Source organism: Aethina tumida, chromosome 3, assembly GCF_024364675.1.
Source record: "Aethina tumida isolate Nest 87 chromosome 3, icAetTumi1.1, whole genome shotgun sequence".
Classification (NCBI taxonomy): domain Eukaryota; kingdom Metazoa; phylum Arthropoda; class Insecta; order Coleoptera; family Nitidulidae; genus Aethina; species Aethina tumida.
The window spans coordinates 33,876,022-33,895,498 of NC_065437.1; the positions used below are offsets into that span (position 1 = coordinate 33,876,022).

The 19,477-nt window shown below is 31.3% G+C and overlaps 2 protein-coding genes across 5 annotated transcripts in view; one reads left to right on the top strand and one right to left on the bottom strand.

Moving 5' to 3' along the window:
• Positions 1–19,477, top strand: part of LOC109602052 (EGFR adapter protein) — a 177,372-nt gene that overhangs the window by 134,215 nt on the left and 23,680 nt on the right. Inside the window, exon 1 of one of the 3 annotated variants that reach the window (XM_020018374.2) lies at positions 8,499–8,760. The exons of the other annotated variants lie outside the window; for them this stretch is intronic. Coding sequence (XP_019873933.1) covers positions 8,599–8,760 — 162 coding nt within the window. The 5' untranslated portion in view covers positions 8,499–8,598. Of the gene's footprint in view, positions 1–8,498; positions 8,761–19,477 lie in introns of those variants that run through there. 3 annotated transcript variants of the gene reach the window in all.
• On the bottom strand, positions 1,480–19,463 carry LOC109596288 (U1 small nuclear ribonucleoprotein C-like). 2 transcript variants are annotated; one of them, XM_049964276.1, is made up of 3 exons: positions 19,274–19,463; positions 1,774–2,168; positions 1,480–1,717 (listed from the first exon to the last, which is right to left on the bottom strand). In XM_049964276.1, exons 2-3 carry the CDS (start codon positions 2,042–2,044, stop codon positions 1,572–1,574), a joined length of 417 nt encoding a protein of 138 aa, XP_049820233.1. In that variant the 5' UTR covers positions 2,045–2,168; positions 19,274–19,463; the 3' UTR covers positions 1,480–1,571. The 2 variants fall into 2 exon arrangements, with proteins under 2 accessions (XP_049820233.1, XP_049820232.1); XM_049964275.1 differs by lacking the exon at positions 19,274–19,463 and adding an exon at positions 12,930–13,059.

Consider the following 19,477-nt stretch of genomic DNA (forward strand, 5'->3'; position numbering starts at 1 on the left):
TTACGTGCAAACAAAAGAGCTGCGTGGTGTTTTAATTAACAGTGCTAGTATTAAGGAGATAGTCATGCCGTGCATTCTCCACTCTATTGTATTGGGAGGAATTAAAGGAAAATTTAATTTAGCGCCGCATTATCAGAAATATTGGTTGAACGAAAGATAAACAGCGTGCCTAAAACACTGGTAAATCATCACTAATATCCTTTGAATATTAATCGTTGTCTGATACGTTCTTAGGAAATATGAATAATAAGCAGTGGATTTTTATGTAAAACGAGAATATTAATTCACGTTTGATGAACAATGGAAGAGTAATTTCAAAAATACAAATCCGTTTGATACGACTGGTATTATTTAAAAATCGAATTTTTCTGAAGATTTTACTTTTTTTAATTGAGATGGAGTGAAAAATAATCTGGTTAAAACCTAAAATTGCACCAATTTATATGTCATTTACATAAATGTTCCAAATTTGTTTCGTCTGAAATCATTTGCATCAGAAAACTCATAACAGTAATACAGTTCCATTTCATCCCAATTATTTCATTTTTAAGTGCACTCTAATTGTTCTGGCGAAATGAAAAAATCACTTAAGCTGACCTAAAATATGGTACACTGACTAAAATGCTTCATTATGAAATTACCTACTCTGACGTTTAGCAGAGTTTCGTGTTCACCTGCAACTGCTACTCCACATAATGTGCTTTTCTCTAAACTGAAATATAGTACATACGACCATGTAGGTATACATATTTTCTTTGTCACATATATATTACTTTGTAACATAAAATATACATTTTCTCAGCATGACTGTTGCTGGCACACTGTCTGAAATGTTAGTCAGACATTTGGTGCGCAAGGCGATTTTCATGTTATAATATTTTATTATTATTCTGTTCAGGAATATCGCAATTACTATATCGGTTATGCTCGAGCGTATTTATAGCATTTTAAGTTATGTTAATGATTTCTCGGGTCATTTCACTACAAAACACAACAAATCATCACTTTTTTATAATCATGAAAGAACATTTCAACTTTAAACGTACAATTTCCTGTAAATAACAAAACTCACAGCTCCCCTCATAAATATCCGATGAAATTTGTATCTGTTTATTATCCTTTCAGACCATTAACGTCATCAACAGTGAGAAAGAAGACACATTCCTAACCGAAATCGAGCTATGATAGAAAAGATTCGCTTAATTTAAACGTTTCTGAAACGCGAGAAAGACAAAAACAATTTTTGTATTTATGGGATGTGCCATTGAAAAAACGAAATGGGACGTGTCAAATGTATTTTTCGGTCGAGTAATGTTTTCAGTGTGGGGTAGTCCGTGCCGTTTCCAAAGAAACACTGATTTCAGGTTTAAGCCTGGGCATATTTACACCCTCCAATCGGTACATAGATGAAATTATTTACGGAAAGTGTAATTAATTCATTGCGTTTGTAACGAATCCGGTCGACAAAAAGACAAACCATCGAATACAACGTAACTTTATTGGTATACAATGAAGTATAAAAACATCGAAAACAACGTAACTTTATTGGTATACAATACTATGTAAAAAATTCACTCTTTTTGCACTTGAGAAATATTAACCGGAGGTCGCATGTGCATCATCCCCATCATGTGGGGCGGTGGCATTCCCATCATAGGCGGCATCGGTGTGCCAGGTCCCATCATCATTGGAGGCATCGGACCACCAGGACCCATCGCTGAAACAAGACCGTATTATACAAGGCACAATCAAAAAATAATATAAAAAATTTACGTGGCGGCATCATGTGCGGCATTCCTGGTCTAAGCGGCATTCCAAAATGCGGTGGAGGAATGGGCATTCCGGGAACAGCCATGGGGAGTTTGGAGGCTTTGTAGGCAGCCGTGGTGGCGTCGATCAAATGTTGGGCTTGTTCTTCCATCCATTTTTGGTAATAGAACTTCACGTTATCTTTGTGTTTTCTACCAGTGCAGTGTGTTTTGCGGACGCTGGGCGAATCGTGCGTCAAATGTGTATCGCAATAGTCACAGTAATATTTCGGCATGGTGATGATATTACGATATGTTATGAACGATTTGTTGCTTTGAACAGAATGCTTAAGATACGAGTTCGCTTTTGTATCCTTCTCTAGCCTTCTTAGGTAAACACAAGCAGGTATTTATCTAATCCTGCAATATACCCAGAATCATTAAATTGTTTATTAAATTTCAGTGTAAAAAAGCTTTCATTAAAAATGTGTATTGATTAATGAAAATATAGAACTATTCAAATATATAAGTAATTTTAAAATGTTGATGAAAGGTATCAACTTTGATTTTTTACTTATGAACATCAAAGGGTTGATCTAAATCCAGAATGACAGTAATCCCAAGTTAACAACAGACTTGCATATCCGCTATAAAAACAAAACTGGAGACTAAAATATTGGAAAGAAAATTCCTATTCAATACAAGCGGAAGAGAAATATTACCTCATATACAAAGAACGTGACAGACGTTGAAATTCGAGCATTAATTATGCAACCGAAATGTATTCGCGATGAATGTGAACGAGGGTGAAATTCTTGAACGGGCTGCGGGGGCAATTGTTGTGCATCACGGAAAATGTTTACATAAAAATAGCAAGATGATATCAAAAAGCATGGAAAACGGAGCATTTGAAATTGAAATTTCCAAATGATCGGATTTGGTTATGTATGGAATTCATTTCGTTTCCGAGAGCCCGACTACTCCGATATCCAACAATGGCATAGTTGGGAGGAGGGTATTATAAGCCACTACTTCATATGGTCTTAGTAAAATTGAACGTTACTCTCTTGGTGATTTCAGAACTGCTGAAAACTTCAGATTACTTCGTGTGCCATGAGGATTTCGGTCGTAACACAATCGGATAACCCTATTGAAGAATTTGAAGGTTTTACGGTATACTTTTGATCCCGTATATAATGTGACAGTAGATTTTACTAAAAAGAGATAAAGTTTACTGTTATTTTAACGTATTTTAAAAGTGTTCATTCTATTTGTCGAGTATACTTTATATAAATAGTCTGTGCAGATATTTTATTTTGAATTTTCATAATTTAATAATTATGTTTATAATTAATAAAGTTGTATAAACCGTTGAACAATAAACATATTACAAAGGAAAGTTATATAAAAGAATTCTTCGTTTTGTGTTATTTTAATTCAACAATGACCGTATTGTCGCTATGAAATAATTAAATTAGATATAGATATTACTTTGAAATTTTACTTCTTTCAGACAGGATAATTAATACCAAACAAAGACTTATATTGAATGTTTTCGGATGCCATTGTGTCACGCTAATTGAAATTCATTTTTCATATATTTTTTCTTCTTTTGATGTTATTTCCAGCATAAATTTCCCTTAATTAAATATTTTATTCATTAAAAAATACAGAAATACTTGTCCTTCAAAAGCACAGAAAAAACACCTTATGTTTGAGGAAAAGATCATTTCCACAATCTCCGTTGCTCATTTTCAGAATACGAATCGGCAACAAACAAAGCCGTGTGACATGTTTCAAGAGCTGTTGACTTACATATTCTAGCATTGTTCGACCTCAAACAAATCCCTTTAAAAGTATTTAACGACCAAGGTATTTAAAGCGATCCAACCCAAATGGTGGAGCTTTCAATAGGAAAGGGCGTCGCCGAAAAAAAAAAATAAAAAAGAATGCCTTAAATAGTTCCAAAGTACGAGCATCTTTCACGATTTTATACCCTCTTCAACCACAAAAGGGACTGGATAAGAGCATTTAATAACCTCCTGGTGGATTCGGAAAATATATATTTCAAACCATTGTACCGGGCACAATGGCCCAAAGACGTACGAATCGTGTCAATGTGCGAAGACATCAGTTCATTAAAATGTGCATCTTTGCCAGGTGCTTTCTGATTTTTTTACCTAGACCACCCTTGTTTACTTCAAACAGTGGAGCTTCTATTCATAGCGTACTGTAAGTATTGATTTCGTAAGCTGATACTTGATCATAAAAAACGATTTCGTGTGTTTGTAAGAGATTGATATAAATTCAACATTCATGGACGTTTCCCATGACAATTAGAGACGAATTATTTACATAACACATTTAAGTTCGGTTAAGCTGTGCCACTTTTACCGAGAATTTAATACTCATAATTAAGAGCAAAAAGTGATAATGACACAAACCCATTGATATATAGTGTTAGATATTGTGTTAAGTGGCCATAATGGAGTTTTTTGACGACATTTCCAACGTAAGAGGATTATGTGAGGAAATCGTTAAATCCAATGTTGTTTTGCCTTTACTACAGTGTTGGTAATTTGGAAAATAAACAAACAAATATAAGTTGACTGTTAACGTATCCTTCCATTAAATAATCATTTTATTAACCACATTCCATATTCATAAATTTTTAAGTTTAAAAATCCGTGCGAAAATACGAAATTATATTATAATGTACGACAAAAGCTGGAGGAACCTTTGCAACATAATTATAATAAGTATGATCAAAATCGTGACGCTATTAAAATATTTTGAATGCTGCAGAAACGGGTAGTAAAAATGGCCTTTGGTCAACTCGTATTGTAGTTAAATGTCAATTATTATGTATGAGTTTTGAAAGCATTCATGTGAATATGCGAGGAATGTTAAAATATTTTCACGCACTTAAAGTTTCGGGTGACTAAATAGGCTTTAAACACACACGAAAAATACATAATTTGAGTGTCTTAAAATTTCCGTCACGCAACGTTTCAGGTTATATTTTCATTATACTTATTTAAGCGTCGATATAGATAGCGTTGTAATAATATTTAAATTAAATTACCTATTTGTAATTTTATTATGAGTATATATCTGTGGGCAGTAGATTTTATCGTTACCACAAAAATCTCAACAATTCCGAGATTAAATCTGTGCAACATTAATAAAATTTACTAAATATGCATTTAGCTACAAGGTAATATGATAATAACTTGTAAAGTTATTTTAATTAAGATTTATTTAAGCAACATTTCAAACGTTAAAAAATCTGAAAAGGCGTTAACACTAAGATATCTGGTGATCGTATATAATCAGATAAGAAAATAATATGTTCACTTTCATATATACAATTATCACTTCCATTATGATCTGATTACGTTTTGTTTTTGTATTTTGAATGTTTATTAATTTGTTTTTGTTTGTAATAAAATACGATAATTCTTGATAAAGGACAAGTTTTAAATGGGTGGAGTAGTTCGTAGAAGTTGGTCTGCAAAGCAATTTAAGCCAACCACAAAGCAAAGCTCGTGCTTCGCGTGATTAGTTTTTAGTAAACGCCAGTTTATTCTACGCCTACTGTTTAATTTATGGGCCATCTGGATTTAAAATCCCTTCCATTACGGGGGTTAAAAACTACCTACTACCGAAACTCAACACCCCTGCTTTTTATCGCTACATCTTGAACATAAAAACATCAAGTTTTTCGTCTCGAATAACACATCTGCTTATTAAATTAGAACCCCGACGGAGTTTCCCCTTATTAACTTTTCTATTCCTATTATTGTGTTTCGTTAATTGCGGATTGGTGTGGGCGAAACGAAAGCACTAATCCCGACTGCGTTTAATTATTCCCTGTTTTTGTGTAATATGCATCTGTTTATGGGTGTGTAATAAAACTCATTTTTTCCGCAATAATGGGGGTCGTTTAAAAATATGCGATATTTATAAAAGTCAACCACAAGTTAGAATGTTGCCTTTTGATTTTTTACTACACACAAACAGATTCGAAACATGATTATTTAACTAACAGCAACTACAACTACAACGGCATAGAAAATAGTTTTTATTATCGAGAGTATAAAAATCATAGGCATTTAATTCACGATCGTTGGTGAAAGCGATTCCAAGTGGAAATTCCATTCTCCACATTCTTAATAAATTTTTCCATAAAACATTTCTTTTTTTTCCATCATATTCCGCACAATCCCATTTTTTTTAATTAACCGACGTTTTTGTGTAAACTCGTTAGGGAATTAATATCCTATTTTAATTATGCATGAAATATTTGTACGTCGGTGAGACCTCCATAACTGCACTCAATTAGAATTGTTTATGTAGGTGAAGAATTTACAACTGTAATAAAATTTATATGTACGGGTGTAATAAAGCTTTATTTAGAACTTTGAATGCATTTGAAGAGCAGACGGGATTTCAGTTGTGCAATGGTGATTACGTTAGTTACAAAACGTTGCGAATTAATTAACATTCTTTCAAGCAATTTAAATATTTTAATATAATAAATAATAAACATTATTACTGCTTGCAGGCAAATAGTTTTTATTCAATATGCAATAATTCGTCTCCTTACACGGATGTGAGTAGTTTATTGTTTTAAAATATGTAGACAATGGTAAAATAATTGGAATGCTGGAATTTTGTGCTAAACAACCGATGATCACCTTGAAGATATTCGTTCTGTTCATGGATAGGAATTCATCAATGAAAACAACTGATTGCGGTTTGCACTAAACCGACGACTATTATTTAATACAAACACCTGCCGGACAGAATAATTTAGTTGGTTTATTAAGTTAAATAACTCGGAGAAATATAATTTGTGAAACTGAATCGTGGCGGATGCAGAGAAATCCTTCGGCTATCATCGTTTACCAATGACAACATTCCTTTGCTTGTTCGCATCGTTGCCAACTCACAATTTTCATCTTATAATTGGATAATATATTAATTCGTTTTGTCTTATGAATAGATTAGTTTCGTCATTTGTTTAAAATATAATTTTAACTAATTTAATAATAATTTAAATGTGGTTCTATTCATATATTCGTAATATTACAACATATAGTAATAAAATTAAACCAAATACGTACAGATATTTTATGTACTGCTTACAAACTTCCAATCTCAATGACACATTTATTCTTTTAAGGTAAATCTGTTATAAATCTTATTGGTTCGATGTTTTCTTTTAACAGTAACTGTCGATATACATGTATGGAATGTGTCGAATGCGCAAGCTATTACTGGTATGTAATACATACTTAGATTAATTAAGTGCAATTTAACTTCAAAGACAATATTATGTACATATAATCCTTGTGTTTATACAGAATAATCCATAGGTAATAATTCCACAATATGAAGGCATTTACTGTTTGTTCTTGATTGTTTCAGGGCGAATAATTCAATAATAAATCTAAATTTGGACTAATTATTGTTTACAATAATTATTTAGTCATGCTTCTGTTTGTTTAATCCTGTGCAGTCCGCATAATAACTTTAATATTAAAATTAATTAATGACATTTAAATTGTTCTTAGTTTCTAGAATTAACATATTAGCATATTAAATATTAAGTTTTTAAGTTTAAATTAAATCCATAAAAATGATAATGTTTAAATTTGGTGCTAATCAAATCCGAATTATGAATTATATTGTAAATTCGAAAATTATGCTATTTTTTCTAAACAATTTACAACAAAACCATAGTTAACTCACTCATACAATTTCTCAGAAGATATTTATTCATAAATGTCAAATATTTTATTAGGAATTTAAATCAAAAATAGTTTAAGAAGGTTATTAATTAAATTTAAAAATTACATGAATTTTATTTTAATATTTTTCTACAATTATTTTAATATATAAAGAATAATTAAATCAAATTTAAATTTTATTTTCTAAAATATATAATTACAAAAATTAAATAATTATTTCTTATTAAAATTAATTTAATTTAAACAAATAATTTTGTATCTTATCAAATTTTGATATTTTAAAATAAAAACTTTCAACATAGTATTTTTATGATTTTTTCTTGCACAATTTGGCCTAATTTTATTTATAAAATGGCGAATGCGCTTTATTTTCAGAAATTATTTAATAAAAAAATAATTTAATATATTTGGCTAAATATAAACATATTTTGAAATTTATTATTCATTTTAACAATAGTATTTATGTTTGGAAAATTAAAAGTGTAGACCACACTTCTTCTGTATTATTTAATTTTTAATTGTTATTTGTATGAACTGTCACTAAAATTTGTGTGTGTTTTTCTCTGCATATTTCTATTCAGCTTTTGAAGTAACGCCTGATGATGACTTGTAAGTCGAAACATGTCTTAAAATGAAATAAAAAATCTTATTTAATTTCAAATTCAGAAATGTATTTTATTTTTTTTTTTTTTTTTTTCATTTTATGTTTAAAGGTACACAATATTTTTTTCTCTTACCAATGGTTATTTTAAATATCAAAGAATGAAGATAAAAAAGATAAATGAGACTATAATCAAAATAAATGAGTTAGTTAATGGCTGGCAAGGAATTAATGACAATTTTAATACCATCCCCTATAACACACTCAAACGATCCGGAGTCCAATCGGACTCTTATTTCCCACAGTTGGATGACGGCAACAAGGCAGTCGGGTTCGAATCTAGGTACCTGACCCGCACTACTCCGACCAGTACCATCGGAACGTCGCGTTCGATACCGCCGTACCGTTTTATTATTATTCCCGTCGAAACCGGTGCGTATCGTGTGTGTGATGTTCTATGTGCGGCGTTTGGAATTGTGTGTGTGCCTAAAATATGGGGAGACTGACCAAGTCCTCATCGAACGAGATTAAGGTGAATTACAAAAAGCTACTGGACGAGTACAGCGGCAGTTGCGACACCCTGAAAATTATGCCAGCACTGCCCGAGTATCTGTCTTACTGTTGTCATCACTGTGGTCATACACAAAAGCTACAGGTAAATATTTTGCGGGCGGCGTGTCAAACCGATTTACGGTTCGACTTTCGAATGGAGCGTTCTCCAGTTATGCGGTGGTCTCTTGTGCAAATGCATTTTAGGTAACGCGACGTGCGTACCGGCTGCAGTTGTGGAATTCAAGTTGAGTTCAGAATCGTGTAGAAAGCGCAGGAATCCGCTTAAACAAATGAGACGGTAACTGACATACTTTTTGTTGCGCTCTTAGCCAAAAACTCGGAACGAAGATGAGATTGCGCCTCGGATTGGATGAGGTGAAGAGCATTGTTGAAAATCACGGTGGTTATCAGTTAAACGCTTGGGAATTGGGAATTGCTGAGATTAGAGGCAACAATAGGTGGCATTGTTAAGAACTAGGAAAAGTTAATTTTAATTATTGAGGTAATCGCACTATCGTGATGAATAATTAAACGGAAAGTCAGAACTGTTCAATATGAACCAAGCATAATAATAATTCATGTGATTAAAGCAAAACAATTTTATTAAAAACATCCCCTAAACAAAAGAGATTTCTTCATGATTTAACATATTACAAATCATATTAATTTTCATTAATTATTATTAAAACACGTATATTCATATAAATAATACATTGTTCATTATGCCTATTATGAATATACATTATTATATTTATTTTATAATAAAATAAATATTTTACTTTAACAAATAAAGAGAATTCATTGAAAATTAACAAATTAATCTGCAAAAACAATAATTCAATATCATTAAATAGAAGCTTAGATTAAATATTTAAACAAAAATGATTGATAAATGGATTTAGTGCAAAAAGTACTAGTTTTACATAGTATATTATACTATAAATTTTAACATTTTATATAATTTAATTACAATTGTTTCTAATACCTTTAAACATCTGTAAGTAGGTAAGGTTTCACTCTTTTTGTCTAATTTATGGTTCTCATAGTCAGTAACTCATTAATTTTAACCCAAAATTAAATGTGAAAAATTTAAAATAAGAAATCATAAAACTGCAATAACTTGTTTGCTGTTCATAAATATTAATAATACCAACAATTTTACCATTTTATAGTTGTAATTTTAATATTTACAACAGATGTATATATTTATTTTGTAATTTTTTAATGCATTTTAAATTTAAATTAAATAATATTAATTAATTTTGTTTCAGTGTATTTTAAAATTAATTATTTTTTATAATTGTATATGAAATGTTAAGGTTATAGTCATAAACATCTATTTTTATTAAACCGTATAAATTAGTACTATACCATAAAATATTACTATAAATTTCAAGAAAATGTCATCTTTTTAAATTATCGTATAAAATTCCTACAATTTTCTATGACTCAATAAAGGGCCGAAATTTTGAAGAAACTTCTTTATGGTTTGCTTAAATATAAACACATAGGGGAGCCACACCGACCCCACATGTATTAATTTACACTGAACTGTTGTTTTGTGAGGCCCATTGTATTTAAAACATATGTTTTGTACACAGTGATATTAATCTTAAGGCCCACTTTTTTAATTAGTGATTATGTCTAAGCTGTCAAATACCATATGGCATCATCTAAAACACTCCATGATATTTATTATTTAAGCGTGCATTGGTAGCTGTTTATATTTTACAATCATTGTGTTCTCACTGTTGTGTATAAATGAAATTCTGTTGCAATCAGTAATTGATAATTATAGGTAATCAAGAAATAATGTTAAGAATTTATTCGAATTTCTGCGTTTCGTTGACCTTTATAAGATTTTATAGTTTCTTAGTTGCACGATGACTGTCATAGTTTTGTTGCATTTAACGGTAGAATATTTCTTAAGTTGAATTAGAAGAACGAAGTTTAGAAAGTGTAAAAAGCTAAGAAGAAAAATCAACATAAACTATGAAGATTTAATATTTTTATTTAAAAAATAACCAACTGGGAATTTTATAATGTGCAAGAAATAACTTATAAATTATGTTCTAGAAAATAAATTCTTAGCCATTGATATGGTCTCCATTTTAATTCTTTATTGTGTAATAAATTGTAATTAAATCCTGAGAGTATGGAGGAATATAGCAAGTAATAATTGCCGAAGAACATTCCGTGTCTGCCATTGGAGTGCCATGTGGCCAGATGTGGTCAGCGACCTTTTTAGTTCGTCGCTGCAATTGTTGAACTTGATCGTTCGTGAGTCATCTACCGTTTTTAAATGCCGCCAATCGTGAAACTATAGCTTCACACATGCCGATATTCCGGAAATGTTCAAACGAAAGAAATTTTAAACTGCCTCTCTTCAGATGGACGAGATTCTCACTAATTTAGTTACAGTTTGTTATGGATCTACGATGGGATAGTTAATGTACTTTTTTGATATATCTCAATCTCAATACCAAACTTGATTAACAAGTTTCCAAGATGATAATAACAGATGATTAAAATTTAAAGAATTTTCGTGGGAGTTTCCAACCTACTATTACTTCAAACAAGTTTCTCTAACATTATTTCAAAATATCCAAGCCAACTATGGTTGTTACGTTCCAATTTGCCACAATGTTTCTAAAAAGGCATGTTATTGATACTGTAACTAAATTATAAATTACATTCCTCATTCAAATACACATAATTTTTGAACAGCAATTAAGCGTAATCACAAAGCACATTGGACCACTATAATGTTATAAGTTATAACTAATAATTGGAGAAAAAAATATCATTGTTATTGAAGGTTTTTTAAACAGAATCAATACAATATTAGAAGGTATTTTAAAAGTCATAGTCGCAACACAATAGCATGTTACCCGAATAGTATGTCATAATGAAGCGAGTCCCAACAACATTTTTCCAAAAGCAAAGTGCCATTTCATATTTGACACACATTATACCGTGCAGTAGTTAAAGAATAATAAAGTATGGCGGAGTCAATCAAAAACTGGACGCATAAAAGGAAATCCATTGTGTCGTCATCACAATAGATGTAGAAGATATACATTCAGTGCCAGACCGGCTTATAATATCTAGGGACATCTTGAGCTCTCAATATGAATATAAACACTTTAATATATGGCACGCACTGAAGCAAATGTCATTCCTTACAATTCACATATTCAGCCGACTCCAATTATTTCATTGTTGAACTGACATGGACCCTCGAAAAGGCAGCTCCTTGAGTTCATTAAACCATTGTCACTTTTTCGGGGAAAAAATCTGAAAAAGCCGACCCTTGAAGCAGATCGAAATCCGCACAAAACACTGGCATTAGGTCCCCGAACTGAGGACAATATCCAGATACCACCACTGAAAATAATAAGCGGTGAACATGTCCTTAAGCACCTTACACAAGACCGTGATTTTCTCGTTTTGCAGCTGACTGTACGATGTGTATCAAAAGACTCTTTAAACCGCAAGTAAACTGCCTTAAATGCTTTTAATCTCGAATCCTATAAATCTGTATTCTTGGGATCTTTTATTGGAGTGGAATTATCTTTTATTATAGGGGAAACAATCAGGACGTCTTCGGTTTTATTAAATGCATACCAGTGCACACAACTATCATTTTATTTGTCTACTCTGCGTTATTTATTGGTCCATGATATGGAGCACTCTGGTAATAAATATACTTTTGATTATAACGTTATCTTGGATACTTCTAAATGCAATTATGACGGTCGAGGGTCAAAATCTTCGTTGAACAATAAACACATTTACAGACTGCTTCCGAAATTGATGTTTGACTTTAGTTTAAATGAAAAACTAGCAACATTTGCAAATTTAAACGTCAAGAACCTAACCTATATTACAACCAACATGTGTCTAAAAATAATATTGAAGAAGTACTGAAACTTTTAGCAACATAAATTGAAAATTTACAATTTATACCTCATCCATTTAGGAAGCACCGTCTATTTATTCATTAATAGATTAACACATCACATTTAAACAAATCCTTAAAAGCTATTTTTAAAAGGCACAAAAATACCCGAATAAATCCTTCATTAAATGTGATTTGTAACGCACTGATGTATTTTCGTATGGCAAAAACAAAAAATCGACTCTTCCGGGAAAAAGAACATGTACAAGGCGAAGGTATTTTATAATACCGCGTGAGTACATTCTTAGGTTAAGTGCATGACCTCAAAATAGCGCCAGTTGGGGCATTGTATCTACTACAAAACTACTTACATGCACAGTGGAGTCCGGCACATAAATCAGCATCCATAACAGAATTCCATTGTTAGGGAGATTCTTCAATTTAAATGTGAATTATATTTTGACTTTTTAGTATTGACATAAACACTATAAATGGAAAGATTGGCTGTCATAAAGTTTTATGAAAGGTGCATTATTAAGTGCAATGGTTTATCACGTGCCAAATATGGGATACACTCATTTTTATGGCACGCAAATATAAAAAGGATATAATCCAGTATTATGTATGTATTTACATAATATCGTGGTAATATTACAACAATAAACTGGTGGTAAACATTAAAGTAATACTAATCCTTTATAATGAAAAAGATATTTACAAAAAGTAATTTTACGTAATTATGAAATTAAAAACAATTCAAAAGTTATAAAATACATTTACATACCTGAATAATACTGGTTGTTTACAATTGATTGACCAAATAAAACAAATTTAGTTGTTACCAACATTATTTTTAACTATTTATGATTGGTACACATGTGAAGTTAACCTTATTTTATTAATAATTTCAGACTACAGATACCGATATAAGTACAATATACAATACATTGCAATTATGGGCTTACGTTGGTTTCAGAACATGCTTCTACTTTTTCGTTTCTGTCTCTTTTTTCGCACAGTGAAATTTCTATTCACTGATATTATTCTTTCTCTGAAAATTAGAGTTGCGCAGAATGTTAGAAAGTCAATAATTAATTGTAATAACGCAATACTTGACTTAGACATCGAAAACAGTAAATAAGGTCCACCAAAATCAAAATCTTTTACATTATAAAAATTATTTTAAAAAATTTAACGAATCAATAATTTTGGTTTAATCTTTGATTACCCAGAAATAGAAGAACACATTATTTCACAAGATAAACAAAAATGACAATGATAATAATTAAACATAAACTAATTACACTAATCCGTGTTCATGAAAATTAATAGAATTATTTGCGATATTCCAAAAATTAATGGTGTTTCATTTTTGGTATTTTAGTTTTATAACTGTGATTTTTTGTACATATGTAATTGCCAATTAAATTTTTCTACGAATTAATTTATACAACAGTACAAACCTATTTTCCAAATTAAATAAAAGTTGATATTCTATTACTGAGAAATCTTTTTTCATGAAAAAATAACATTAGGGTAAACTGAAAAAAACTGATTATTTTTTTTAACTCCCAACGCTGAAAAATTGATTCCTAGACATCTTCAAAAAGTGCTCTCTTAATTTTAATAGTAAGGTCATCCCCATCTCAGTTTTATTATATTCATGTTTATTAAATTCTTCAAACTTTGACCTTCTATCTCTTCTATATCGTAAAATATTGACGAGATATGGATTTTGCTATATGGAACAAAAGAAAAAAAAAGATGAGGGTGACCTTCCTTAAAATTAAGACCTCATCTTTGAGAGCATTTCTTAAAGGTGGCTAAGAATAAAATTTTCAGTGTCTAAAGTTAAAAAATACTAGTCGATTTTTTTTGGTCCATCCTAATATTACTTAAAGAAACAGTAAGCTATCTTCATATGTGATATTATTTTTAAATACATATTGATAACATAACAACACTTTGATATTGATAACAGCCACTGAGGAAAGATTTTTTTCCGTTAACAATCATTTTTGAAGGCCCCATGTATAATTTTCGACGAAGATAACAATACTAAAGCCTTATGCAAGAAACAAGGGTGTTATCTCTTGTGTATAAGTAAAATAACGTATACGTGATCACTTTAGTGGTCCATTATTAAAAATTGATTGATTGAACTGTGCGAGGACGATGAATTGTAATGAAGTAGTCTGCTTAGTCCAGTCTGCAATTGTTTTATGTCCACAATTCTAGAAGCTGACCTTGAATCACCAACAGGTTTACGAAGAGAAAAAGTGCACAGACACCAACGTAACTTTTGCAAGAATGATTAAAATGCGCAAATTATTTAGCATCAGCTATTCTAACGTGCATATTCGGATCTTTCCTTATAAATTGTTCGGTAATTAAACAGAATAAACACGCTTGGAGCCGCCATAAGGCAACTGTTGCAGCGCAAAACGCTCTTATATTTGTCTGCAGTTGGATTATTAATTATTTCCTGTTAGAGAGATATAATTAGATTTACTGAAAATTAAATTTCTGGATCTATTTATAGTTGATTAAATGAATGAAATTCCACGTTCAAGCGGAGACGGTAATGAAGACCCGTAATAATTCTAATTCTTATTTCATAACTTCTTTGTTTATCCAACAGCCATTTTACCAATTATAGAATAACACGCAATTATTTAATTGCCGAATTGCATATCTAATTAATTTTGTGCAATAAAAAATACAGTGATCAATCAAAAATTTACTCATGTGACAGATGCATCCATTTTGTGGCGTTGTTTAAAGTTGCGAATAAAAATAAACAAATGCAATAAAATGAACAAACTTTGAACCAATGCATCGAAGCCGATGAAATGCTAAAATGGTTTATCAAATTATGCAATTGTGACTTAACTTTTAACGTAGACATTAATGAATTAATGGCATGCATTTTATCCGTATGTAAACTATAAACGTCGAAAATTTGTAAACAAACTTTTAATGACAGTCGTATAAATTGCCGACAATCAAATATGCCGGTACAACGAAACAAAACGGACCAAAAACCATATTAAACTTTACAGTGTGTAATCCCCATAAAACATGCATAATTATCAAATATTTCCGGTGAGAATCTAAAGCGTGACTAGGTTTCGTTTCGTGTCTCTGCTAGCACAATTTTCTGTCGTAATAAATTGTACATTTTTTTAAATCGTACTTTTACTTCATGCCTCTTTGGCACTACAACATTATTAGGTGTAATTTAAATGTATCGAGGCGACGATCGCGACCGCAACGGCCCTCCACTTTTGATTACATGTCGCATGTATGTAAATCAAAATCAGATTTTTTGCTTTATAATGCAGATAAAACGTTCCTTTCATAATTTTTATATTAATCTGTGTCGTAATTAAATGATAATCTTTGCACTAAATTACGTAATTATAGCTGTAAATCACGTCAGCGTCAAAATGGGGAACCTGTTGATTTAAAGCTTTTAATTTGGCTGTATGTAAATGTAAAGCAAATGCGACATGTATGTAATTTCTAATTTTATTGATTTTCGCAGTGCTACGTTCATTGTGGACACGGTAACACCATTTTAAATTATCCGTTTTGCATTTTCCACACTCCACTTTGTAAGTGGCAGTGGTACCAAACGTTTAATGAAATTAAGCTGATCTTTTGAAAAATATTATACGAGATGTGGATGCTTTCACACCACCCTGAGGGGGCAGATTCAACAGTGTTAATAAAAATTATAGCTTTAAATGCAGACAAGCTGGAGGTTGTTAAAATTGACCAATAAGAATCTTCTTTGAAGTCCAAATGGATAGTGCAACTGTAAATATAATTGACATCAATAATAGTTTATTTATAAATTTTTTACTTCATCAGTACAAAGTTATAACAATATTAATACTAAGTAACTGTCAATGGTGATAAGTATATTGATGGTAGAGGACAGACAAGTGATATAGAAACTGGAATTAAAACTATATTATAAACTTACTCTTACTTAACTGTAGCTTGACCTTTACTATGTTGCGCACAATAAAAGTAAACTACTATATAATTTAAATGAAAATAGGAAACAAAAATAAAACATCATTTAAACATGATAGTAAGCAACAACTTCCTTCAAATTGCAGAGTAATTACATTGTAAATGTCCTATTGATTTACTATCAACATTACTTCAGATGTTTGTTATTAGAAATCAGTAATTCATACTCTGAAGACAATTTAAATATATTAAAACTGTTTATTTCTCTTTGATTGCTTGTTTGCAGGATGTTGCTAATTAGATGTGACGCCATTAAGCTTGTAATTACAAACTGTGACAGGAAATCATCAAAATCCACCACTTTTATTCTGTTACATACGTTTAGAAATAATATTTATCCATATATCATACACAACATAAAAAATGTCGCGGAATGAACATCATCTGTCCTTTAAAATTTCCCGAGATTAAAGTGTTTGCATAGGGTGTGAAATGTGAAACGTGTTACTGATTTTTCAGCACCCTCACGTTAATGTTTAGCTGGCGATTTATGAGTCATTTTTCAGCTGGCTGAGGGGAAAGCAAGGAATTTTTGGCGGGCGCACAATTAACCTCAGCGGTTCAACACGTGTTGAGTTATGGAACTGAACAGAAGTTCAAAAAGCAGTTTTGTCAGTCGTAATTTATGTCACGTTCTTCTTTAACTCGTTGGCGGTTGACAAAAGTATTTTTTTTTATCTTAGTGTAAGTTTAACAATTTGGCGTTTAAGGCCCCATTCATCCCCCGAACTAAATTGGCGTTGTGTTTAATAACGGCCCATTCTGTGTAAAATAGCATCGTGGATACGAGACTGTCATGGTCGGCATAGTACAGAAGCCAAAGGCGGTCATCATAATTGGAATATTTGGTTAACCCCGTCATCCCTATTAGTCTCGGGCCACGACCGCAGAAGCCAGATTACTACCGAGGGGGACGAGTTTACCAATAACTGTGCCTTTCATTGAATTAATAAAATCGCGACCATGATTCAGCGAATTCTTTGCATAAACAGCTTTGAAAGAATCTAGGAACTTATGATTGTATAGCATTCTTTTGTCGGGGATTGGTGTGTAAAAACCGGTTCAAGGATTTTTTTGCTACCTATTTATCTACTACGGATTCCTTCAGGAATTTTCTGTATATTAAATTTAGACGCATAGATTTTTAACTATGAATCAATGAATAGTTCAAGGATGTTTTCACAATTTGGCGTTTGTGAAAGGGAACTCAAACAGATTTTGTAATATCAACAGTTATTGTCGACTAAAACCAAGACGTTTATTTATTAATTCAGTAGAAATACATAAACTCTTTGAGAGAAAGAACCGACATCCCTTGGCTGTAAAATTGATGAACAAAGGCGCCATAATTTGTAACTCCCACTTCCTGTGGTCTTACGTTATTTACATGAAAAGTTATTGTCTAAGAAGGCATCCTCTTAAACAAACCGCAGTTCGTAATCTGATTCTGGAATTCATTTATCCGAGGACGTCCCTTTAATCTTATCTTTGGGATCACGACTGCAAGAAGAGTTTGTCTAGACGTGTATTATTACTATACGTTGTTTAGCTGGAGTTTAATTATAAAATTATAATATCAAAACGCAACCCACATAAATTCGTAAAAAAACGTGAAATTTCCAGCATGATCCCAGAGTGTCATATATTTCATATTTGAATTTACATTGAATGTAAAATATGCCATCGTAAATATAGATATACTGCCTAGGTCTGAAATCAGAGACAGATCCTAAATTTGATTTATCGCTATGCAAAAAATAACGATCCTTAATGATGAACTCATGTTTTACACTTTGGCGATATTTCGGACACTATATATTTTGATTTTTGTCATTTGGAATCCGAATATATTCTTGGAGGAGAGACAAATAAAAGCGATGAAATTTTGAAATATCTAGGAAACGGCTTTAAAAATATCTGGCGAGACGAATAAAAGCTAACAGTATGGAAATATCAGAAAGATCTGCATTCTCATTCCAAAGTAATAACAGTAAAATTTTATTTGTTAAAACACGAATTAAAAGAGTTTCGCAGTAAGTAATAATGGTAAGTGTAAAGAATAATAAGTACAGGATAAAAAATCGTGATTTGCAAGTTACAACTTCGTTTAATAAATTTATTAAGCACCATTCTGAACAGTGCACAGTTTTGTTAAACGAGGGAAATATGCAAATCAAAAAATTTTAATTTCAAGCGTACTACAAGTCTTTGTTTTACTCAACAAGCCAGATAATGTAATATCTAGCGTAGGAAGGATGGTTATACTATTTTATAAACATTAAATTTTTGAAATATGCTGAAATGAAACGTAGGCACATTTATTTGTGTGGTACAAAGGAACGGGCTTACGTGCATGTATATTCAAATTAAACTTTGCATTCCACAATTGTAAGTTTTTAATTTTAACTCAATAAAATTACTAATTGACGTCTTCCAACGCAAATATTAGAAATATTATAATTCAACAAGTTACTCTAATGTTGGTGTTAACAAACAAATCTTTTACTCCCTAATTTCCATGACAATATAATTCCCGAAGTAACCATTAAAGGTGCGTTACAACATGATATCCTTTTGTGCAAGTTTCATCACAAAGACGTGTAAGATCCACGTTCAAATTCCGTGTGACATTTAGAATTGGACGCGTCAAAAACTTGAATGTAACACCCACCTTCAGTGATATATATTCTTGATGAAAGTGCGTTCTCAGGTGTGACGTTGGTTACAATGGGGTTGCTCGAGTGTAAAGTATATTTGATTACGAAAATTGATGAAATCGAGCCAAGGTCTTAATGGCTCGGTGATGACTCAATGCGACAAATGTTGATTTTCTCAAATTTCCTCCGCTTTATACACTCGAGGGGTTCTGAAACCA

Bases quoted from the DNA above. Each gene is read 5' to 3' on its own strand.
- LOC109596288 (XM_049964276.1), bottom strand. From the start codon at position 2,044: ATGCCGAAATATTACTGTGACTATTGCGATACACATTTGACGCACGAT. The intron at 1,718-1,773 runs GTAAATTTTTTA...GTCTTGTTTCAG, and splicing joins GCCGCACATGATGCCGCCAC to CGATGGGTCCTGGTGGTCCG.